The 25,141-nt window shown below is 52.6% G+C and overlaps 1 protein-coding gene across 1 annotated transcript in view; it reads left to right on the forward strand.

The window, feature by feature from the left end:
• Positions 1 to 606: 606 nt before the first annotated feature.
• Positions 607 to 25,141, forward strand: part of RASGEF1A (RasGEF domain family member 1A) — a 37,528-nt gene continuing 12,993 nt past the window's right edge. The window contains exon 1 of the mRNA XM_082640689.1: positions 607 to 657. Coding sequence (XP_082496815.1) covers positions 640 to 657 — 18 coding nt within the window. The 5' untranslated portion in view covers positions 607 to 639. The remainder of the gene's footprint in view (positions 658 to 25,141) is intronic.

Raw genomic sequence — 25,141 nt, forward strand, 5'->3', positions numbered from 1 at the left:
GTAGTGGACCTCTACGATGAGGTGAGGTCGGGGAGGGGGAAGAGAGGCTCGAGGGAGGATATGGGGATGCAGGAGGCTCTCCGTTAGCTGGATCTCACCAGCACCACCGCTCCTACCGCGCGCTAAGCGCCGACCCACACTGCGCCCCTTCGCAAGTCCACCCGGCGCACCCAGCACCGACACCCTGCCATGGCCTCCGTCCTGACGCCACGGCCCGCTCCGCCTGCACTCCCAGCGCCCCCAAATCCAGCGCCAGGCCTGTGCGCCCTGCCCACGCCGCGCCCCTCCCGGCGCCCCAACCCCTGCACCTTCGCCACCGCCCTCCAAGCAGCGCCCCGCCCCTCCGGTCCTTGTCACGCCCCCTCGAACTCCACGATGCCCCGGCCCCGCCCCTGGCCCTGCCTCCAGGTACCTCGGCTCCACCCCGTCCCTCGCTACCCCTGGGCCCCTCACCTCCGCCCCATCCAGAACCCTAGCGTTCCCGGCCCTGGCCCGGCCCCGCCTCCCGGGAGGAGGGGGGCGTGGGGTAGTCCGCGGGCGGGGCGGAGGGTTGGGGCTGCCGTGGCGCGCGGGGAGAGAAGCGGCCGCACGCGGGACGCCCGGGGCGCCGTGAGACAGCGCTGGGAGCAGGCAGCCAGGATGTTTCTGGACCCCCAGGTAGGGCTGCGGCGTGTGGCAGGTGCGGGGCGGCGGGTCGCGGAGGCGGTGACGTAGACGAGCTCGCAGGGCAACCCCTTGGTTGCAGTCGGACTGCGGGGGTCAGGGGTTCCTGCGCCGCCGAGTTCGGGAAGCGGTCCTGACCTCCGGACAAGGAGTGTGGCCATCCCCAGAACATCTTTGGCCAGGCCCGGAGGAAGCCTGCCCTTGGGAACCACTCTCTCTGTGGGTCCCCACTGGGGCACCAGCTGTCAGGTGGGCTGCGCCCAGGGCTCAGAACGGATGGGCAGCCCAGGCTGCCACTGCCTTTCCTGGCACGGCCTGCGGACGCCGGTGATAGTCTATGGCCGCGCGGCACCTGCACACCTGGTAGGGACCCATGTGGGGTGGACAGGGCCGGAGAGGCAGGAGACAGCAGCCCCAGTGACAGGGTCGGCAGGAGGGTGGCTGCCCTGGGACTGGCACAGGCAGGCTTTTAAGCGCCAAGACAACAGTGGATCCTTTTCTGGACTTGAACACAGAACCACCTGTTTGCCCTGGAGGAGGTGTGGAGAGAGGAGGTCTGTGATGAGGTGGGCACGTGGGAGGTGTGTATGTGCGATGTGTGGGCGAGAGTGAGAGTATGTGAAAATGTGGGCATGTTTATATATGGAGTGTGTGTGTGAGAGAGAGGGAGAGGCAGGGCGGGCAGGAATGTGCCTGTGTGGGCCCACAGACACCTGTGTATTTAAGGAGAGTGAGGCCCAGCCTGGGGCTTCCAGGGGTGTGGACCCCAAGGTGAGGGGCAGCTTCCTTTCTACAGGAAGGGAGGCTGAGGACCTGTCCTGGAATTAATCCCGAGCATGAGGCAGTGTCGCATTTCCATGGCTCAAACCCTTCCTTTGAGGCAATCAGGCAATGTGATTCAGGTGCCACTGTTCTAAGGCTTCAGCCTGGAGCTGACCGGTGTAGACCCGAGACCTCATGCTCAGTGCAGGTGGGGCACAGAAGGGGGCCACACCTGGGCTGACTGGGCCTGGCTGTGCCCAAGAAGCAGGACTCATTTATTCCTTCACTCTTTCACTTATTCAGTGCACATTTACTGAGCACTTGCTGTGTGCAGGCACCATGGATTCAGCAGGGAACCAGAGACACCCCGGTCCCTGTCCTCATGGCTCACCTTTTAGCAAGAGAGACAGGGAAAAGAAAAGCACAATCAAGAAATGGAATATGGAATGTTATGTGGTGATAAGTGCTAAAGAGAAAAAGTAAAGCAGGAAAGAGGAATAGAACATATCAAGGGTGCATATCAAGGGCATGGTAGTTTAGGTTATCAGCAGTAACCAAACAACCCCCAAAGCCATGAGCTTATAACAACACGTTGTAATTTTCACTTATCGGCGAGTTCTTCATGGTTTGGCGGGGCCCTGCTCCAAGCCTTCCTCACTCAAGGACCTGGGCTGACAGGTCCCGTGGCAGAGGGGGAGAGAGGCCCTTGCACTAACCTTTCAGTGCCCCAGTTCAGAGTGCCACACGTCACTTCTACTCACTGCTCTTGAGCCAGATGAGTCACAGGGCCCCACTCAATCTCACTAGGACCAGTAATGACATTTCTGCTCAGCCTGGCGAGCAGGGGTCCAACACGTTTGGTGCCCAGCGCACTGACCACCAGTGTGGGGCAGCTGTTTGTGCCTTGGGTGGGGCAGTCAGGGGAAGCCTCAGCCTGAGGACCTGCTGGAGGAGGGAGGGAGATACGTGACAGTGGGAGCACAGGAGCACAGCAGGAAGAGGGCAGGCGAGGCTTCGGAGGGGACCAGACCGGAGGCCGGTGTCAGGAGCAGAGCTGGTGAGCGTGGGCGCAGGGGCCCAGGGGCTCAGCCCAGGGAGGTAGCAGCGGAGGAGAAGGGCCGATTTACTCTGAAGGTAAAGCAGGTGGCCTTGCTGACGGTGGAGCCTTGCTGTGGTGTAGAGATGGAGAGGAGACAGCCGACTCCAGGAAAGAGAGACGAGAAAGGATGCAGGTGGAGCAGGGGGCGTCGGGGAGGAGGTGGGACAGGTTGACACCCCGGGGCACTGTCACCTGGCACTGGCTGGGCATATGGAGTTAGGGGAGGGTCTGGCCTGGGGTGCTAATTTGGAGCCCCAGCTTGCTCCATCCTGCAAGCCCTTGCTGCCTCCTGGCCACGCCGCCTACACCTGTACCTGCTGGCGCAGGACCGTTTGGTCCAGGCACCACGCCCTCATCTTGCTGGGCCTGCCTCCTGCTGGGGTTGGAGGAGCTTCGTGTGAGCTCCACCGGGGGAGGCAAGGTGAGGTGGGGGGCCACAGCATCTTGTGTCGATCTGGCTGCTGTCCCCCTCCGAGGTTCAGGAGCACTGGGGGCAGTACCACTTGTAGGTCACGCACCCACCAAGCACAGGGACCACAGTGGTGCAGGGGCTTTGCGGGCAAGGCCATCTGGGAAAGCTGCTTGGGGGTGGGGAGTCACACACTGGCTTTGGGATGGGTAGGGTTTGACTTGAGAGATGGAGCTGAGGTACCCATGGAAGCTGCCTGCACCCTCCACAGCGCTGGGCTCCTTGGCCCTCACCCTCTGGGGAGCTGCTGTTGAGTGACCAGAAGAGGGCTGGTCTGTCAGGACTCTGGTGTCACAGTCCTGACAAACAGTCCTGATAAGAACAGGTCAGCCAGGAGACCTGTTTTATCTCCCTGCTCTTCCTTCTCCTAACCCACTGGAAACCCCCTGCTCATCCTTGGAAGCCCACCTCCAAATCACCTCCTCCAGGATGCCCTCCTTGACTTCTCCCTACAGCGATAGTCCCTCCACCCTATGCCCCCTCAAAACCCAGCCAGCACAGACCTCTAATCCCGAGCCTCTCATACTGCACTGCGGTGTTACTTCTACCCCTAGTGGCTCACACTGAGCTCCATGGGTTCTTCCATTTCCAAGTGTGCAGCACAGATCAGTAGGACCTCAGGGATGTTTGTTGACTGAATAAGTGAGGGAAGGAAGAAACAGACACGAGGGCTGGAATGGCCCACGGAGACTGCCTAGTTCTGCTTCCATGGGTTACACGTGGGGAAGCTGAGGCCCACAGGTGCTGCGGCTTGCCTGAGTTCAGCCAGGATGTCAGGGGTCACAGCTGGCCCCTTGCCCAGGATGTCCACTATGCCAGGTTCTGGGCTGGCTGGAGCCCTGTGGGTTCCAGGACAAGGGGAGCCCAGAGGCAGACAGATTGGAGGGCCCTAGGTTATCAGTCAGGTGGGAGCATGTGGACAGTGGCCCCGGGGTCTCCAGAGGAAAGCAGCCAGGGACTTCCACCGTGGTTCTTCGCTTCTCACTCCCTGGAGACCTGCAGCCCCCCCCACCCCCAAGAGCTCTGGCCCTGTGGCCTCATGGTCGCTGGCCAGCCGGTGGGGTTTCTCTGGCAAACCCACTGCCCTGTGTCTCAGCCTCCAGTGGAAGAACCCCACCCTCACTGTCCCGCTCACACCGGCCTGCCTGGCTGGGGCCAAGCCCACGGCATTTCCCAAAGGTCAGTGTGGCTGCTGCACGAGCCGCCCCCTGCCTGTGGCGAGTGTGAGTCAGAGGACTTGGAGCCAGCTCTCGCGTCTCCTTTAACCCTCACGAGGTCGCTGCTCCAGTGACACGAGAGGAAGCTGAGGCTCTGAGGTGTAAGGCAGCCCCATAAGCAGAGCAGGAAGAGGCGACATTCATTCTGGGGCTGGCCGACCCCAGAGCCTGGCCACCCTGCACACAGCAGGGCCCCGTGCAACATCCTTAGAAGAGGGGTGGCAGGCCCCTAGAGGTGCCCCGCCCAGAGGGCGGAAAGCTGTGGTGTCAAGGGTGTGTGGCCAGTAAGGGGGCTGTGGGCCAGGTGGCTGACCTGGGTGGCAGGCAGAGCAGGCCCAGTGGGAGCAACATGTCCCTGCCCAGAGGCTGGGAGACCTGCAGAGCTGGGAGGCCCCAGGGCACGCACGCACGCACGCACGCACGCACGCACACAGGCACTGGCTCACACACACCCTCCTCCCTTCTGCCGCTGGGGTGAAAGCACACGCTCCACATGGACTGAGTCGGGATGTCTTTGGGGATGGGAATACCTGTCTCCAGGCGAGGTTGATAGGTAAGACAGAGATCTTTAAAAAATGTATGTTAGGTAATTGGTAATTAAACTCTCAGTATTTTGAACAGATTTTTCAGTTGGGCTCCCTGGAAAATCCAGAAATGAATTTAATTCATTTCTAATGTATCTTGTTAACATTTTCTTATCTTAGTGTGTTTTCTGAAAGGTACAAAGCAACTTTATTTTTTTAATTTATTTTTTAACATCTTTTTTGGAGTATAATTGCTTTACAATGGTGTGTTAGTTCCTGCTTTACACCAAATTCAATCAGCTATACATATACATGTATCCCCATATCTCTAGCAGTTGTCCTTGGCTTGATCTTCATTTTAATGAGGAGGCCTCTAATGTTTTACTGTTAAGTCTGAAATTGGCCCTAAATTTCAAATACATAATCTTCATCATGAAGTACATTTCATTCCTACATTAATTGCCGAGAGTGTACACCAAGAATGGATATCATATGAGGCTTTCCTGTATATAGCAGAATCATCAAATTCCTTTCCTCCTTGGACCTATTAATGTGTTGACTTATTAGCTTTTCTGAGCTAAATCATCCTGTTTCTGGAATAAATCCCACTGGGTCAGGCTCGATTGTGCTTTGAAATGCTGCTTGGTTCATTCTGCCGATATGTTGCTTGGGGTATTTTTCATCTATATTCATAGGTAAGAATTTATACCTACTTCTCTATTAGGGGAGATATTTGTCACATTTATAAATCATGGTTATGTTAGCTTCATAAAATGAATAGGAAAGGTTTTCAATATGAATTGTGTAGTTGAAATAGTTTAAATATCATATAAAATTATCTTATTCTTCAGGGGTTGAAATAATTCATTTTGGAAACTGGCTCAGCCGGGGCTTGCTTTTATTTCTCTCTGAGGTTTAGTTGGCTGTCAGCTTACTTAATTTGTACTATGGTTATTGGTCTTCTTGCGTTCTAAACATTTTTAGTCTATTTCGGTTATTCATATTTTCTAGGTAATATCCTAGTTCAAAATGCTTTCAGACCTTTTAGCACAGATTTACATCATCTATTCTTTTAAAGTTTCTTCTCCACATCTGTGGTTAGAGTCTCTTTTTCATTCCTCTGTTTTTGCATTTCTCCCTCTCTTCATTCCTTCCCTCCCTCTTTCCCTGCCAGCTTCCTTCCTTTCTTCCATCCTTTTGATGATTAGAATTGCCAGAGGTTTATCTTTTTAATTTGTGTTTCCAAAAGAAAATCAGCTCTTGAATGTAATCAGCAAGTTCTACTGTCTTTCTTTCCTTAAATCCACTAATTTACCTTTTAGTAATTCCTTCCTCTAGTTTGCTTTGCTGTATGTCTGTTTTGTTTAGAAGCTCTTTTTAGCCTTTTAAGTCAAGTGCTTAGTTTGTTTTCATTGCCTCCTGTTTACTTAAAATATATTGAAGTCCATGAATCTTTCTCTGAGTACAGCTTTGGCCATGTCGAACTTCATGAGATTTCTTATAAGGGTTATTTTTCCGATGTGTCTGTAATTGGAGTTTTGATTGCTACTTGAACACAAACATGATTTAGGGAAGTTTTTTTAATCAAATGGGTGAATTTTTTTGGTTCATCGTTTGTTTATTAATACCCAGACACATCATTCTGTCACCTGTACATTTCTGTTTGGGTACTCCATCAGGGTTTCATTGGTGATATGATGTATGAACAATGTGGATGAGTACTCTCGGAAAGAAGAATATGCCGTGCTGTCGTTAGGCCATGGGATTTCATGCATTTTTCTCTTTATGTTTCCATTCCCACATCTTGAGAGAATGCCCTGCAGTATTTTCATTCCTTTCTACCACTCGTCTCTTTGGGTCTGAACCACGTGTCAGGAATTGTAGAAAGTTCTAGTTGTCATCCTGCCTGTCTCTGGTCCACAAAGAGGAGCTCCCTGCTCTGTGCTTGGGCACCGGCCCCATTTCCTGGGCATAGCGGGGCAGGCGTATTCTTGGCAGTTTGCCTTTCACTTTCAACTCTTGGCAGAAAGAACCAGCCTGTAGGCAGGAGCCGTGGGCTGTTCCTGGCTCTGCCCAGCCAGACAGTGTGGCCTTAGGCTGTCCTTTGCCTCCTGGGCTGCACCTCATCTGGACAATGGTCAATAATGCCTTGGAGGGCACTGTGGAGATGTGTAGGACAGCCCAGTAGGTGGAAACCCCTGTGAGTGTCACTCATTGGCAGTGAGGCTGCTGAGCTGTTTCAGGGGAGGGTTTGGATCGGGCTGTCCAGCAAGGGGCCCCGTGCGGGCACGTGCACAGCTGGCCTTTGGACCCTGCCCTGCTCCCCACAATGCTGTTCTCACTGGCCTCACCTTGCACGCTGCAAGCAGGTGGCTCCTTCTGGGCCAGGCCTTGCCCATCTCGTGGGGACCCTGGCCGGCTCCACCTGCCTTCGCCTCGCACCTGCCCTTCCTTCTCCTGAGCCTGCGCTGATGGTCCTGGGTTTCCTATCAGATCGTGGTGGTTACACACACCAGGGTTCAAATCTCAGCTCCCCGACTTTGGAGCTGTAAGGCCTAAGGCTAATGACTTAAACCCTTGGGGCTTTGTTCCTTGTCTGGAAAATGGGGTGACAGCTGCCTTGCCGGCAGTGTGTGCAGGGCGGTGTGCGGGGAAGTGCACTGCCCTGGGGAGGGATGCAGGCAGCTGTGCTGCTGGCATTCCTGGGGGCTGGGCTAGACACTTGGTTACCAGCCCCCAGGGCCAGGGGACATAGGGCATGTGGCAGGAAAGCTGCTTGTGTACAGAGAACATGCACAGGGAGCGGGAGATGTTTCTGCTGGAGGGTCAAGACGCACGTCCTGGTCCTGTTTCTGAGAGGCTGTGGCCGCCAGACAGGCTGTGACTGTCCAGGCCCAGCAGGGAGCTGGGCGCCTGCTGCTCTCCACCCGCAGGTTAGCGTACAGAAGTCTCCAGCTCCTGCAGTGCAGCGGGATCCCAGAGTGGGCTGCCACTCTGGGTGTCTGCCAGGAGGATGACAATTCAAGCGAAGGAAATTGATTTTTATTTGTTTTTAAACACAAAGGAAAATCGTTGCTCAGCCTAATTAGATGTCATTTAAAAATAAAAGGACCATACGTTCTTTTTTCTGTACCCTGGCAGCCCCTCGACGCAGCCTGGCGGGTGGAGTAGAGGCTGCTACTCACTCCTGGAAAAGCTTGAGCGTGGCTCGGACCCCACCCCCCTCCCTCCCTAGGAGCCCAGCCTCCCTGCCTCCGAAGGACCCTGAGCTCTGACACGGTCCCCTGTTATCCTGCTCATTCACAGCCACGCCTTGCTGCTCCTTGGGGTCCTGCCTGGCTCCTGTGGCCGGAGCAGGGGGAACCTGGGTCAGATGCTCCCGCCTGGAACCTGGGGTTCTGGTGGGTGGGAGCTCTGGCTGCCCCAGATTCTGCTTAGCACACTTATGAGCAGCAGCCTTAAGTGGATGCCCCATACAGGAAGGGGATCCCAGAGGTGCAGTTCCAGTTGAGGTGGGGGTCTGCGCCCTGCCTTCCAGCCCGCCCTCCTCCGTGGCATCTTGCCGGAACCCCCAGAAATGACAGGAGTGCTTTCCAAGGTTATGTCAGTTTCCACACGGAGTCTGAGCGTCACCCGTCCACATGCAGGAGCGCAGGGTGACCCCTGTGGAATCTGAGGCCAGGGGGGAAGGGGAGGCCCCGGGCACCCTCCCCCTGCCCTGAGGGCCCTGAGTGGGAGGCCGGCTTGCCAGCAGCCCGCCCTGTGGGGAGAGGGCAGGGATTCTCTGAAATCCTACCTGCTCCTCCCCGGGCCTCTCAAGGCTTAATAATGGGATGGTTATTGGCGGACAATGACATTTTGTCCCTTGAGCAGCCACCAGAAGAAGCTGACTGGACAGAAAGGCAGAACAGAGGGAGGAGAAAACCCCGACGCGGCAGAATCTGTATTTAGGAGTGTGAAGAGGGGATGGCAAGATTCCTGTAGTCAATTCAAATAGGATTTGGTAATAGGAGGGAATTCAGAAGGAAAAAAGAAAATGAATCATGCATCTGTAACAAAGCTTTAATTGTTGGCATCTCTTGGAGGCCGGGCCTTTGTGGAGAAGGCGCCAAAGTGCTGCGTGGCTCTGGCTCCCATGCCAGCCACCTCCTGGATGGAGTCCGGCCTGTAGCCCTCCACCGGGCCCGGGCCTGCCCTGGCCGGCCCCGAGGGTACAAGAAGGTAAATGCTCTTCCTCTCGGCATTTGCGAGTACGATTTCTTGAAGCTTGGTTTATGTGAAAAACGTCACCCCTCGCCCCTCCTGCCCCCGAGGCCCATCAGGCTGGGAGGATGGCAGCTGCAGGGTGCTCCCGCGGCCCCGCCTGCAAGGATGGGGCCGGCCGTGCCCTCCGGAGGACTTCTTCCCTGCTGGCAAGGCCACAGGAGCACAGGGGTGAGGACTAAAGAGGGCATGTCACCCCTACCACTCCCCACCCCGGGCAGAGCAGCCACCTCTAAGGCAGAGCCAGTTTTTCTATTTAAAAAAATTTTTTAGAAAACTTTTGGCCATACTGCAAGGCTTGCGGCATCTTAGTTCCCCAGCCAGGGATCGAACCTGTGCCCTCAGCAGTGAAAGCGGAGTCCTAACCACCGGACTGCCAGGGAAGTCCCCAGAGCCAGTTCTGAGCGCCACCTGCCAGGACAGGGCAGTGCAGCCAGGCCAGTGGATCTGTATGCCTGGACAGAGGAGGCAGCTTCTCCCCACTTTCTTCCTGGCCGCACCAGGGCCCCGTGGCTGCCCGGGCTGTGGAGAGGGGAGAGGGCCTCAGAGGCGGGATCAGGAGAGGGGCAGCACCAGCTGCCATAACTGTGTCTAGGAAGGCGGTGGGTAACCTGGAGGACAGGTATCCCAAGTGCCTGTCAGTGTCCTTCAGTTCTGACTCCACCGAAACCAGCAGGTACTAAGCATGTCTGGAGCATGGTGGCCTCCGGCCGTGCTCACTACTGCCTGTGAAGTTGCTGCCGCAGGTGCCATTTTACAGAGAGGGCTGTGGCTCCCAGCTCATGGGGTGGCCGGGCCTCCCCCAAGCCCGTGTACAGCCAGATCTGCAGCATATGGTCCCAGCAGATAGGACCAGGGCTTCTGGAGCTTAAGAGACACACATTTCAGCTCAAAGTTAGGAAGCTCTGAAAGCTGGAGTTTGGGGAGGGGAAGAAGAGCCCCCAGGAGGGAGCTTTCCGCCTTAGGAGTGTCTGAGTTCAGGCTGGCAGCTGCTCTCCTGACCCCCTTCTCCTCTTCTTCTTCCCGAGCACTGCTCTCCTTCTAACCCCTAATATCACATCCTCATCTGTGTGGTCATCACGCGTGACAGCCACAGCCGGCTCCGGGGGTCTCAGTGGGGACAGAGACCCTGTTTCCTTCACTGGTAGGTCTCCAGTGTGTAGGCAGGTCCTTGGTGCCATTTGTGAATGAATGAAGGAATGATTGGTTAGTCTGTCGGTCAAAGAGTAAGGGCCCCACCTCCTACCCCACCCCAGTGCAAATGACATCAGAGAACCAGACAGTCAGCCCTAGAAGGGTGGTTAGGTCCATTGTGCAGACGGGGCAGGAGGCCTGGCCTCAGCTGCCCAAGGTCCCCAGCCGAGCTGGGTTCCAGTGCTGCTGGCCCTGGTTCAAGCAGCCAGCATGGGTCTCTCCCTAACTGTGGCCTCTGAGTGCTGATGGAGCTCCTGCCTGGCTCCTACCCGCTCTGGATTTTTCTGGAACTGGGATGAAACCAGAGACAGCCCCCTGAACGCACTCATTCTGAAATCTCGGCCAAAGGCTGCCCTCCTGGTTAAGTGGCCCACCAGGGTATGGGCCAGGGATGGCACCCAGCTCACCCCAGGAGCACTTTCTCTCTCTCTCCTCCAGCCAACAGAGGGGAGACTGGCAAGATGTGTAATTTTCAGTTGCTAATTGTGATGCCCTGCAGCTTGCTGAGCTAAAAATAGTCTCCATTTTGTTGAGTAGGTTAAAAAATAGAAGTCCATGTGCTGCCTCCGAAAGAAGCACCACTTGCAAAGCCTGGCAGAGGCAGGGGGGCTGATTCGTGCCCTTCCTCCACCTCCCAGAAGATCCCTGGGGGCTCATGCAAGATGGGCCCTCAGGGCCATTTTTGTCCCAGTTTTCCAGAAAGCTGGGTTGCTTAACTTGACATCCATGGATGAGCTTCTGGGAGCCCGTCAATCCCTGAAATCATATGCAGAATGCCGTGGGAATGTACACTAATCCATGTGCCCAGGGCGAGGGCCTCAGCCTTCATCTGATGCTCCGAAGGTTATACCCCGGCCAGGCACAATGATGAGGAGAAATGACAGTCCCCAGAAGGAGCAGGGCAGTGGGGCAGGCAGGCCTGGACAGACCTACTCACCACTGCCTGCCTAAGCAACCTAGTGCAAGTCGTGGGCGCTTGGCATCCTCATCTAAGAAATGGGCATCTCCACACCGCCCCCCGTGGGTTGGAGGGATTGCGTTGAGATGAGAGATGTAAAGCCCAGCACACGGCTGGGCTCCCAACTCCTGATGATAAACATTGAGAGTACAAAGGTTAGTCAAAGAAAGCTTCTCCCTGCTTCTCCATTTCTTAGAAATTTCCGGAATTGCAGACTCCAGGATTGGAAGGGGTCCTGAATTCTGACTGTGCCCTGGGAACCTGCCCCAGACAGCTCCTCCCTTTCAGAGTTGAGTGGGGGCCTGACACTGCTCCCGTCCAGCTGTGCAGCAGGCTGTCCCCTCCCTGGGCTGCTGTCCCCATTCTCAGCTGGGGCAGAGCTGGCTGTGTCTGAGGCTGCCCCGGGGGGTGGGGCGCAGTGAATGCTTGTTGAGCACTGCCACCCCTTTCCCAGGATGTGCCCCGAGGGCAGAGGTAGTGTTGGGAGCAGGTAGCTGAGCATCAGAGGCCAGGATGCCTGCGGACCCCGGAGAGCCCACGGGTGGGGAGCCTCCCAAGTGGCTCCTGAAGGATGAGGTCCCTGCCCCACCTGTAGCCCCAAGTCCCTTCCTGCCGTCCCCTCCCAGCCCACCTTCCTGCCCAGAGCTGGGGCATTGAACCGGAGGCTCCTGGGCCCTGCTCCTGGGCAGAGACCCTCCCCTTCAAGGGCCAGGAGGCAAGAGATGAGGCAGGAGCAGCCCCGGGCATGCAAACATCTCCAGGAAGCTGTGCAGTGCTGCCCCGGACAGTTGTGAGCACGGACAACCCTGCACGCGGATGCTGCAGTAATTGGATGTTTGTCTAGAGTCAGTGTCACGTGCATTCCTTACCCAAGTATGTTTAAGTAAACTGTTTGTGACAGCGTCAGCTGTGGGAACCTTTTACGAGACCATTGGGCAGTGTCAGGCCTCCCCAGGCCTTGTTGAGCCTCTCAGTACAGGAAGCAGAAAAAGCACTTGGGAAAGGCCTGTACCCAGGCCTGGATGAGTGTGTGAGTGGAGGACATGAAGATACATGACGGTGTAGCCATGGATGCATCCGGGTGCACACGGTGGGCTCTGGCTGTCGTAGTGAGGCCAGCAGCCCTTGCTCAGCACCATCTGGACCACTGTCATAGCTGTGGCTCCCAGGGGTCCAGGGGGCTCCTGTGTGATGGGAGTGGAGTGCAGGGTCTCTGAAGGCCGTCTTGGGCACAGCTGGAGTTTGTGAGCCGAAGGACTGTGCCCCAGGTCACAAAAGCCATACACACATGCCTGTGTGGCCGCCCCTCCCGGCGGGTGTCCGGCTTTTGCACGCGTGTGGCCAGGAACAGATACTCTCCTCCCGATTTTGCTGCCTGCAGGCTCCCCTTCGCTAGGGCCACATTAGAAAGCACTGCAGCAGTGAGCGGCACCCAGATCTCTAGCCAAAGTCTCTTGAAGAGGGACTTCCCTGGCGGTCTAGTGATTAAGGCTCCGCGCTTCCACTGCAGGGGGGTGCGGGTTCGATCCCTGATGGGGAACTAAGATCCCACAAGCTGTGTGGCGTGGCGGAGTCTCTTGAAGAGACTGCAGAAGGGAATTTCATTCATAATCTTCTGTGTGTGAAAACCCTCTTTTCCCATCTTTGCCGGCATCTCTCGCAGCAGTGGGGCTGCCTAAGATCTCCTCTTACTTCCCCACTGTGCTTCCCTCTCCTCCTGGGCCCTCAGTCCAGCAGCTTCCATGTCCTTGATGCTTTGGAGCAGTGTGTTCCTTAGAAGGTGTGCACTGTGTGCGCAGGGCAGCTGCACGTACTTAGAAGCTAAAGGTTTTCACCGAGTGCCTCAACGGGGCCTCCAGCCTGAGTTGTGTGGACGCAGAGCTCTGGGCTGTACCCGCAGGAAGGAATCCCATGTTCATGCAGGCCTTAGCCGGGCTGAGCGGAACCCAGAGGACGCTGTTTACTTTCTGAACTACGACACGCCAGGTGTGTGAGCACTTGTTTTGGGCTGAAGCCACCCTCCTTGCCTTCTCCCCTCCTGTATCCCCACACCCAGGCTGGGAAGTCTGGGGACCAGTGTCTTAGTCTGACAAACAGCTGGGGCTCACACGGATGGAGTAACTTGCCCCAAACCAACAGCTGGAGAGGGCCTGGGCCCGGGACTGGGTGTGTGGGCTCCTAAGCTCTGGCGCTCGGGGCGCTTGGGAGCCTTCAGCTGTGCCTCATCTCGACATGGGAGGGGCTGTGGAAGCAAGAAGAATGGCTGCCCTTCTCTGAGCCCAGCCTCCCTAGAGATCGAGGCAAAGCTAACGTGCCACCACTTTACGGGGGAGCTGGTCCTGGGGAAGCAGGAGGGAGGGAGGGAGGGAGAGCAAATAATAGATAGTGGGGATGGGAAGCTTTTGTGCCTCATTGATCCGAGTTTACCCCAGGGTATTACCCGACCTCCCCGCCCCCGCCACGCCTGGGTTGTACGCACGCGCACGCACGCGCACGCACGCACGGGCTGGGGTGGAGCCACAGGGTCTCGCACCTGAGCAGAACCCACAGCCCGCGCAGCAGACCAGTGGCCTGCGGATGGCTGTGAGGCCCGAGGTCAGAGGCCGTGCCGGGCCACTAGGGTGCCATCGAGGCAAGGCACAGAGGCGGGTGGCACAGAACAGCGCTGCTCCCTCTCCCAGGGGCATGTTTTCTCGTCGAACCCTCATCGCAACCCTGCGAGGGAGGAGGGGCAAGAACCTCTACGCCCACTTTACAGCGGAGAAAATGGAGGCTCAGAGCAGCTCAGAGGCTTCCCCATTGTCGTCGAGACAGTGTCTCCTGACTCCAGCCTGGACTCTGTCGCCAGGTCCCAGACCCAGGCCTGAAACCACCAGAAAGGACTCGGCAGGTGTGCACGTGAGGGTCATGGGCGAGGGTGCAGACAGGGAGCGCTGAAGGAATGGTGTTTCAGGAGCCTGGGGGCTGGGCTGGACCGTGGTGTAGGGGTAGCTGCAGCCGTGTCACGCTCAGGGCGGCAGCAGGAGTTAGTCGGATGGAGCGCCTCGGCCGAGCCTGGGGGTGCCGGGACAGCCTGTGTCATGCAGAGTGGTGGCGGAGCCCCGGGAGGGGCGGCAAGAAGGAGAGGGCGACAGTGCAGCCACAGGAAACTCGTACGCCTCCTTGCTTCGCCCACCTGGCCCGCCTGACCCACGGCCAGACCGCTGGACACCGCTGGTGGCGGCTCATCCAGACAGGCAGCAAAGGGTCCCTCGGGCTCAGCTTTTGCCCGGCCAGTCTTCCCTGCCCACCCCCTGCCGCCACCGTGCCACTCCGCCTGTGCAGGGGCAGTGGCTGTAGCCTTCTCGCCTGGCACCCCGGCACCCTTCGAGGCTTGGCCATGGGGACCCTGGGCCCAGATGCAGGGAGGACCCTCTTCCTCCATGGTGCCCCCAGAAAGCCAAGTAAACCCAGGGAAGAGACGGGCAAGCGCTGACACTGAATTCAGAGCTAGCTCTCTCCCGAGCTGGCAGGAGCGCCCCTTTCCCCCCTGCGCCTGGGATGCCCTCACGCCCACCAGGGCCTGCGCATGAGGTGGGAAAGGTGGGAAACTCGCAGGGCCTGGCTTCTAGGAGCCGGTGAATCACTTTCACCCGCCTGGCTGTGAGTCAACTGCATCTATAATTATAAGGTGCTGGCCTTCCTCCTGTGGGAACAGAGGCGCAGCTGTAAGAAATCAGAGGGGGCAGGCTGGGTACAAGTCCGCCCCCCACCGCCCCCAAAAGGGCTGCTGCCTTGTCCAGGCCAGCGCCAGCTGACCTGGGGCAGTGGTGTGGGTCCTTGGGGGCTCCATCCTCGGGCTCACCCCAGCCGCATCTTCCCCCTCCCTCGGGCTGGCTTCTGGAGGCTTCCAGAGCTCTCCACCGATGTCTGAAACTCCCCAGGTGATTCTGTTGTGCAGCCACAGCCAGAGGTACTGACCTAGGTGAAGCTGCCCTTGTCACCTGGAGGATGAAACTCTCCAAGGGATAAGCACGTCCAGGAAAGGTGAGGACGTGACCCAGCAGGCCTGGGCTCGGACTCGAGGTCCTGCGTTTCAGTGATCGACCAGGTGATGGCACTGCTGGTTGGGCCACAGAGGGGCCAGCGAAGCTCTATATTAGGAGAGGGTCTGAAACTCCAGAGCAGGCTGAGTTCTGACTCAGGGGAAGGTGCGCTGGCGCTGCCGACAAGTTCCTGGTGATGCTGATGCTGCGGCTCCAGCACTGCATTTGCTTTAGGGCGTCCCCGCAGGGTCTGACTCCCTAGGAACCTTGGGGACCTGTGTGTCTGGAATGGCCTGTGTGGGGCTCTGAGCAGGCACACCTGTGGGAGTCAGCACCTCAGTTGGGAGGTGCTACCATGTCTAGTGTGCAGTGCTTTACCCAAGTGAGTGCATTCATTCCTCCCAGCAAACCTCTGAATTAGTGCTCCCTGTGCCCATTTTACAGATGAGGAAATTATGGCTCCAAGAGGTTGAGGATCCTGATAAAGCCACAAGTGGCTGAGCCAGGGTCGAACTCAGGCCTGCCTGACTGCCTTTGTTTCCGTCCTGGCCCTGCTGCAATCTCCGCGATCTTGAACTTTCTTCTGTGTCTTCTTCCAACGTCTCTAAGCCTTCATCGTCACCTACTGAAGGTTTATCGTAAAACTTGTCAGTGGCAGCTCTGAAGCCCTCCTTGCATCCCCTTCCTCTGATGATCTGCTTTGTGACCTGGGGCAGTTACTTGGCCTCTCTGTGCCTTGTCATCACCTGCAGCATGCAGAGAGTAAGGGTTTCTCTCGGGGGGTTATTGTGAGGATTAATGAGATGATTCAGCTCTAGCATTACTGTCACTGCTGGCACGTGAAGTACTTAGAGTCTTAGCTCCTGTATTTCATTTTTTAAAACAATTTTTATTGGAGTGCAGTTGATTTACCATGTTGTGTTAGTTTCAGGTGCACAACAAAGTGAATCGGTTATACATATATCCACTCTTTTTTAGATTGTTTTCACATATAGGTCATTACAGGTAGTGATAGAGTTCCCTGTGCCATACAGTAGGTCCTTATTAGTTATCTGTTTTATATATAGCAGCCTGTATGTGTCAATCCCAGTCTCCCAGTTTATCCCTCCCCCGTCCCCCACCGATAACCATAAGTTTGTTTTCTACATCTGAGACTCAATTTCTGTTTTGTAAGTAAGTTCATTTGTACCATTTTTTAAGATTCCACATGTTAGCAATATATCTGTCTTTCTCTGTCTGACTTCACTCAGTATGCCAATCTCTAGGTCCATCCATGTTGCTGCAAATGGCATTATTTTGTTCTTTTTTATGGCTGAGTAATACTCCATTGTGTATATGTACCACATCTTCTTTATCCACTCCTCTGTGGATGGACTTCCATGTCTTGGCTCTTGTAAGTAGTGCTGCAATGAACATTGGGGTACATGTATCTTTTTGAATTATGGTTTTCTCCAGATATATGCCCAGGAGTGGGATTGCTAGATTATATGGCAGTTCTACATTTAGTTTTTTAAGGAACCTCCATACTGTTCTCCATAGTGGCTGTACCAATTTACATTCCCACCAACAGTGCAGGAGGGTTCCCTTTTCTCCACACCCTATCAAGCATTTATTGTTTGTAGATTTTTTGATGATGGCCATTCTGACCAGTAAGAAGCAATACTTCATTGTTGATTTCTATTTCTCTAATAATTAGTGATATTGAGCATCTTTTCATGTGCTTTTTGGCCATCTGTATGTCTTCTTTGGAGAAATGTCTATTTAGATCTTCCGCCCATTTTTTGACTGGGTTGTTTGATATTGAGCTGCATGAGCTGTTTGTATACTTTGGAGATTAATCCCTTGTTGGTTGCTTTGTTTGCAGATATTTTCTCCCGTTCTGTGGGTTGTCTTTTCATTTTGTTTATGGTTTCCTTTGCTGTGCAAAAGCTTTTAAGTTTAATTAGGTCCCATTATTTATTTTTGTTTTTATTTTCATTACTCTAGGAGGTAGATCCAAAAAGGTCTTGCTGCGATTTATGTCAAAGAGTCTTACATTTTAGGTGTTTGATCCATTTTGAGTTTGTTTTTGTGTTTTGTGTTAGAGAACGTTATAATTTCATTTGTTTACACGTACTATACAGTTCTCCCAGCACCACTTACTGAAGAGACTGTCTTTTCTCCATTGTATATCCTTGCCTCCTTTGTCATAGATTAGTTGACCATAGGTGTGTGGGTTTATCTCTGGACTTTCTATCCTGTTCCATTGATCTGTATTTCTGTTTTTGTTTTGATTACTGTTGCTTTGTAGTATAGTTGGAAGTCAGGGAGCCTAATTCGTCCAGCTCCATTTTTCTTTCTCAGGATTGCTTTGGCTATTCGGGGTCTTTTGTGTTTCCATACAAATTGTGAAATTTTTTGTTCTAATTCTGTGAAAAATGCCATTGGTAATTTGATAGGGATGGCATTGCATCTGTAAATTGCTTTGGGTAGTATAGTCATTTTCACAATATTGATTCTTCCAATCCAAGAGCATGGTATATCTCTCCATCTGTTTGTGTCATCTTTGATTTCTTTCATCAGCGTCTTATAGTTTTCTGAGTACAAGTCTTTTGCCTCCTTAGGTAGGTTTATTCCTAGATATTTTATTCTTTTTGATGTGATGGTAAATGGGATTGTTTCCTTAATATCTCTTTCTGATCTTTCATTGTTAGTGTATAGGAATGCAAGAGATTTCTGTGTATTAATTTTGCATCTTGCAACTTTACCAAATTCATTAATGAGCTCTAGTAGTTTTCTGGTAGCGTCTTTAGGATTTTCTATGTATAGTATCATGTCATCTGCAAACAGTGACAGCTTTACTTCTTTTCCAATTTGGATTCCTTTTATTTCTTTTTTTTCTCTGATTGCCATGGCTAGAACTTCCAAAACTATGTTGAATAAAAGTGCTGGGAGTGGACATCCTTGTCTTGTTCCTGATCTTAGAGGAGATGCTTTCAGTTTTTCACTGTTGAAAATGATGTTGGCTGTGGGTTTGTCATATATGGCATTTATTATGTTGAGGTAGGTTCCCTCTGTGCCCACTTTCTGGAGAGCTTTTATGATAAGTGGGGGTTGAATTTTGTCAAAAGCTTTCTCTGCATCTATTGAGATGATCAGATGATTTTTATCCTTCAATTTGTTAATATGGTGTATCACATTGATTGATTTGCATATATTGAAGAATCCTTGCGTTCCTGGGATAAATCCCACTTGATCATGGTGTATCATCCTTTTAATGTGTTGTTGGATTCTGTTTGCTAGTATTTTGTTGAGGATTTTTGCGTCTATGTTCATCAGTGATACTGGCCTGTAATTTTCTTTTCTTGTCCTATCTTTGTCTGGTTTTGGTATCAGGGTGATAGTAGCCTCGTAGAATGAGCATGGGAGTGTTCCTTCCTCTGCAGTTTTTTGGAAGAGTTTCAGAAGGATAGGTGTTAACTCTTCTGTAAATGTTTGATAGAATTCACCTTTGAAGCCATCTGGTCCTGGGCTTTGATGGAAGTTTTTAAATCACTTTTTCAATTTTAGTACTTGTGATTGGTCTGTTCATATTTTCTGTTTCTTCCTGGTTCAGTCTTGGAAGGTTGTACCTTTCTAAAAATTTGTCCATATTTTCTAGGTTGTCCATTTTATTGGTGTAGAGTTGCTCATAGTAGTCTCTTATGATCCTTTGTATTTCTGTCGTGTCCATTGTAACTTCTCTTTTTCATTTCTAATTTTATTGATTTGAGCCCTCTCCCTTCTTTTCTTGATGAGTCTGGATAAAGGTTTATCCATTTGTTTACCTTTTCACAGAACCAGCTTTTAGTTTCATTGATATTTTCTGTTGTTTTCTTCGTCTCTGTTTCATTTATTTCTGCTCAGATCTTTATGATTTCTTTCCTTCTACTAACTTTGGGTTTTGTTTGTTCTTCTTTCTCTAGTTGCTTTAGGTATAAGCTTAGGTTGTTTATTTGAGATTTTTCTTATTTCCTGAGGTAAGATTGTATTGCTATAAACTTCCCTCTTAGAACTGCTTTTGGCGTGTCCCATAGGTTTTGGATCGTTGTGTTTTTGTTGTCATTTGTCTCTAGGTATTATTTGATTTCCTCTTTGATTTCTTCAGTGATCCATTGGTTGTTCAGTAACATATTATTTAGCCTCCATGTGTTTGTTTTTTCCCTGTAATTTATTTCTAATCTCATAGTGTTGTGGTCAGAAAATATACTTGATATGATTTTAGTTTCCTTAGATTTACCAAGGCTTGATTTGTGGCCCAAGATGTAATCTATCCTGGAGGATGTTCCATGTGCACTTGAGAAGAAAGTTTATTCTGCTGCTTTTGGATGGAATGCCCTATAAATATCAGTTAAATCCGTCTGGTCTAATATGTCATTTAAGGCTTATATTTCCTTATCATTTTCTGTTTGGATGATCTGTCAATTGGTGTAAGCAGGGTGTGAACGTCCCTCACTATTACTGTGTTACTGTTGATTTCCCCTTTTATGGCTGTTAGCATTTGCCTTATGTATTGAGGTGCTCCTGTGTTGGGTGCATATATATTTACAGTTGTTATATCATCTTCTTGGATTGATCCCTTGATCAATGTGTAGTGTCCTTCCTTGTCTCTTGTAACAGTCTTTATTTTAAAGTCTATTTTGTCTGATAATGTGTATTTTTACTCCAGCTTTCTTTTGACTTCCAGTTGCATGGAATATCTTTTTCCATCCCCTCACTTTCAGTCTGTTATGTGTCCCTAGGTCTGAAGTGGGTCTCTTGTAGACAGCATATATATGGGTCTTGTTTTTGTATCCATTCACCCAGTGGTTTTTTTTTTTTTTTTTTTTTTGCGGTATGTGGGCCTCTCACTGTTGTGGCCCCTCTCGTTGTGGTGCACAGTCTCCAGACGTGCAGGCTCAGTGGCCATGGCTCACTGGCCTAGCCGCTCCGCGGCATGTGGGATCTTCCCGGACCGGGGCACGAACTCGTGTCCCCTACATCGGCAGGCGGACTCTCAACCACTGCACCACCAGGGAAGCCCCACCCAGTGTTTTTTGATTGGAGCATTTAATCCACTTACATTTAGGTGATTATTGATATGTATGTTCCTATTGCCATTTTCTTGTTTTGGATTTGTTTTTGTAGGTCTTTTTTCTACCCTTCCTCTTTTTTTCTCTTCTCTTGTGATTTGATGACTATCTTTAGTGTTGTGTTTGGTTGCTTTTTCTTTTTTGTGTGTGTATCTATTGTAGTTTTTTGGTTTGCATTTCCTGCCTAGAGAACTTCCTTTACCGTTTGTTGTAAAGCTGTTTGGTGGCACCGAATTCTCTTAGATTTTGCTTGTCTGTAAAGCTTTTTATTTCTCTGTCGCATCTGAATGAGAGCCCTCCTGGATAGAGTATTCTTGGTTGTAGGTTTTTCCCCTTTCATCACTTTAAATATATCGTGCCATTCCCTCTGGCCTGCAGAGTTTCTGCTGAAAAATCAGCTGATAACCTTATGGGGATTCCCTTGTATGTTGTTTGTTGCTTTTCCCTTGTTGCTTTTAATATTTTTTCTTTGTATTTAATTTTTGTCAGTTTGATTAATATGTGTTTCGGCCTCCTCTTTGATTGTATCCTGGATGGGACTCTCTGCACCTCCTGGGCTTGGGTGACTTCTTTCCTTTCCCATGTTAGGGAAGTTTTTGGGTATAATCTCTTCAAATAGAAGAGATTTCTATTTGAAATCTTCTCAGGCCCTTTCTCTTTCTCTTCTTCTTCTGGGATCCATCTAATGCAAATGTTGGTGTGCTTAATGTTGTCCCAGAGGTCTCTGAGACTGTTCTCATTTCTTTTTTCTTTTTTTAATATTCATTTATTTATTGGGATGCACCAGGTCTTAGCTGTGGCATGTGGGGTTTTTTAGTTGTGTCATGTGGGATCTTTAGTTGTGGCATGTGAGATCTTTTTTTTTTAAATGAATTAATTATTTATTTGGCTGTGTTGGGTCTTCGTTGCTGTACACGGGCTTTCTCTAGTTTCAGCGAGCAGGGGTTACTCTTCGTTGCGGTACGTGGGCTTCTCATTGTGGTGGCTTCTCTAGTTGCGGAGCACGGGCTCTACGCGCATGGGCTTCAGTAGTTGTGGCACACAGCCTCAGTAGTTGTGGCTCATGGGCTATAGAGCACAGCCTCAGTAGTTGTGGCACACGGGCTTAGTTGCTCTGCAGCATGTGGGGTCTTCCTGGACGAGGGCTTGAACCCATGTCCCCTGCATTGGCAGGTGGATTCTTAACCACTGCGCCACCGGGGAAGTCCTGCATGTGGGGTCTTCAGTTGCGGCATTTGGGATCTTTAGTTGCAGCATGCGGTATCTTTTTTAGTTGCGGCATGTGAGATCTTTATTTTTTTTAATTTTTATTTTTTGCTATACGCGGGCCTCTCACTGCTGTGGCCTCTCCCGTTGCGGAGCACAGGCTCTGGACGCGCAGGCCCAGCGGCCATGGCTCACGGGCCTAGCCGCTCCGCGGCATGTGGGATCTTCCTGGACCGGGGCACGAACCCGTGTCCCCTGCATCGGCAGGCAGACTCTCAGCCTCTGCGCCACCAGGGGAGCCCGTGAGATCTTTAGTTGCAGCATGTGGGCTCTTAGTTGTGGCATGCATGTGGGATCTAGTTCCCTGACTAGGGATTGAACCCAGGCCCCCACATTGGGAGCGTGGAGTCTTAACCACTGGACCACGAGGGAAGTCCCTGACTGTCCTGATTTCTTTTCCTTCTTTTTTCTTTTCCATGGCAGTGATTTCCACCACTCTGTCTTCCAACTCACTTATCCATTCTTCTGCCTCTGTTATTCTGCTATTGATTCCTTCTTGTGTATTTTTCACTTCAGTTATTGTGGTGTTTATCTCTCTTTTTTTTTAATTGTTGTTCTTTTTTTTTTTTTTTTTTTTTGCGGTATGCGGGCCCCTCACTGCTATGGTCTCTCCCGTTGCAGAGCACAGGCTCCGGACGCGCAGGATCAGCATCTATGGCTCACGGGCCCAGCCGCTCCGCGGCATGGGGGATCTTCCCAGCCTGGGGCACGAACCCGTGTCCCTTGCATCGGCAGGCGGACTCTCAACCACTGCACCACCAGGGAGCCCTATTGTTGTTCTTTAAATCTTCTCTTTGTTAAACATTTCTTGTGTCTTCTCGGTTTGTGCCTCCATTCTTTTTCCAAGGTTTTGGATCATTTTTACTATCATTATTTTGAATTATTTTTCAGGTAGATTGCCTGTCTCCTCTTCATTTAGTTGTCCTTGTGGGTTTTCTATCTTGTTCCTTCATCTGCATCATATTTCTCTGTTGTCTCATTTTGTCTAACTTTCTGTGTTTGTGGTCTCCTTTCCACAGGCTGCAGGATCACAGTTCCTCTTGCTTCTGGTGTCTGCACCCTGGTGGGTGAGGTTGGTCCAGGGGCTTATGCAGGCTTCCTGGTGGGAGGGACTGGTGCCTACCCTCTGGTAGGTGGAGCTGGGTCTTGTCCCTCTGGTGGGCAGGGCTGTGCCAAGTGGTGTGTTTTGAGGTGGCTGTGAGCTCAGTAGGACTTTAGGCAGCCTGTCTGCTGATGGGTGGGGCTGTGTTCCTATGTGCTGGTTGTTTGGCCTGAGGCTTCCCAGCACCGGATCCTGCAGGCTGTTGGGTGGGGCCGGGTCTTGGTGCCGAAAGGGGGACCTCCAGGAGAGCTCACGCTGATCAGTATTCCTTGGGGACTATTGATCCTTCCCCCCACAAGTGTCCTTGTCCCCCACAGTGATCTACAGCCAACCCCTGCCTCCCCAGGAGACCCTCCAAGATCCCTAGGTAGGTCTAGCCCAGGTTCCTGTGGAGGTACTGTTTTGTGCTGTGTCCCAGTGCACTCTTGTATGCACCCTCCAAGAGTGTTTCCCCCAGCCCTATGGAGCTCCTGCTCTCAAGCCCCGCTGACCTTCAGGGCTGAGAGCTCTGGGGGTTCTTCCCCCCAATGCCAGACCCTCAGACTGTCTTGGAGGGCTATTTTTATGTCCATATATAGCCTGTGTGATTTTAATATTTTTTAGTGCAAGGGCTGTTTTCAGTATGGGTGTCTGCCACCTCTTTCCTCAGTGTATGCTGGCCGTTATCCCCTTTATAGGAGGTTTGACTGGTGTTGTGACCAGAGCCTGCACTGGGTATTGAGCGGGGCCTCCCCTTTGGTCTGTGGTTGTCACCGCCATGTCAGGGGCAGAGTCTGCTCCCTGGTTGTTGTTGTAGAGGCCCCCAGATCTGTTTCTTAGCTGTGTTTCTGATCTGCAGTGCAAGGTAGGCAGGATTGGAGCACTCCCACTGGGAGAGAAGCCACTGAGTATTCCTTCTCTGGAGATGTTCACCTGTGAGTGTGCTCTGTTGTGTCACCTTTCACCTGTTGTGCGGGCTCACAAATTACACTGTTGTTGGTACTGCTTTCAGCCCCACCTTAACCGTGAATATGCCTGCAGTTGGCCCTGGTGTCTCTCAGGTATTGTTTTCACCAGGCCACCAGCGTAGATCCACTGAAGACATGTCCCAGGACTGCAGTAATCATGCATCTGACCCCTCTGTGGGCGCTATGGGGGCAGCTCAGACTCTGGCCTGGCCCAACCCCTGTGTGTATGTGCCCACAAAGTCCACAGCTGCTAAAACTAGACCTATCTCAGCGGTGGGAGCACTCATTGTTCTGCAGCTCTGAGTTTACAAAGCCGGTCACAGGGGTATAAATCTGTGCTTCACACAGCCGCGAGGAGAGATTTCAGCTCTTCTTCCTTAGTTGCATGGCCCCTGGGGCTCAGCTGTGACTTCAGCCCCACCTCTGCATGTGGGTCACCCACGAGTGTCTGCTCCTGAGGCTGCCCCGGAGCACAGGTGCCCGCCCAGGCGGGAGGGGGCAGAGGCGGTGAGTGACTGGGACACACGGGCCTGCTCTAGTGGAAGCCCCTCCTGGTAGCTACTGCATTTCTGACTCTGATTGCTCTGGCCATGTGCTCCCTCCCAGGACAGGAGCCCAGATTTCCTGGGTCCTCTGCTCTGAGTGGCCCTTCCTTGAGAAAGGGTCCAGTTGGGGGTGATGGACACACAGGTGTGTGGCCAGAAGCCTCAGTCCCTGCTCTTGCTGGGACAGGAGAGGAGGACCCCACGTGCAAGAGCAGAAGGGACCACAGAGTGGGGTGGGGTGGCCAGCAGAGATGCCAAGCAGAGGTCTTAATGGGTAGTCCTGCCATCATCCCCACTTGACCGCTGAGGAAATCGAGGTTGGTTAGACTTGTCTAGGAACAAGGAGTTGGCCCGTTGCAGGGCTGGGATTCGAACCCAAGGGGGCTCTAAATTCCTGTTCAGGAAGACCCACTTGGGGAACCTGTCTCCTACCACTTGGCACTGAGCCTGGAAACCCTCCCCAAGGTGCTCATGGCCTGGTGGGGGTGGGCTCTGCTAGGGACTGGGTGGGAAGGGAAGGGCCTCTGTTGGGGGGGGTCCCCAGGATCCACAGGGCTCAGTGTACAGAGGATCAGGGAGAGACGTGGTCAGAGAGACCTGGCCCCAGGCAGAGTCCCAGGGTAGGGGAGAGGCTGGGTGGTTCTGCACAGCCCCTGGGGACTCCGTCCATTCCCCGAGGGAGTTTTGGGCCTCCGCCTCAAAGCCCAGCCTCACATTACGACCCGCTAGGTGGTGGCCATGCCTCTGTGTGCAGACCCAGCTCTGGGGTTGCAGCCTCTTTATTACGCCTTTATAAAAAGAGCTGATTTCAAAACTCAGCTTCTTTGCACTAAAAAACAAAGTTATTTAGAATATGACAAAACAGATCCGCCATTTAGAAAAGTTACCAAATAGCTGACAAATGTGTAGAACGGAAAGCGAAAGTCTCTTCCCCCCTCTGCTTCCTTGCAGTAAAGTCTGTAATGAGTGTGGCCACGGGTGGCCAGATGTTTTCTGTGCCTTTATTTACATGTCATG

This window comes from Mesoplodon mirus, assembly GCF_964341445.2.
Source record: "Mesoplodon mirus genome assembly, chromosome: 2".
NCBI lineage: Eukaryota > Metazoa > Chordata > Mammalia > Artiodactyla > Ziphiidae > Mesoplodon > Mesoplodon mirus.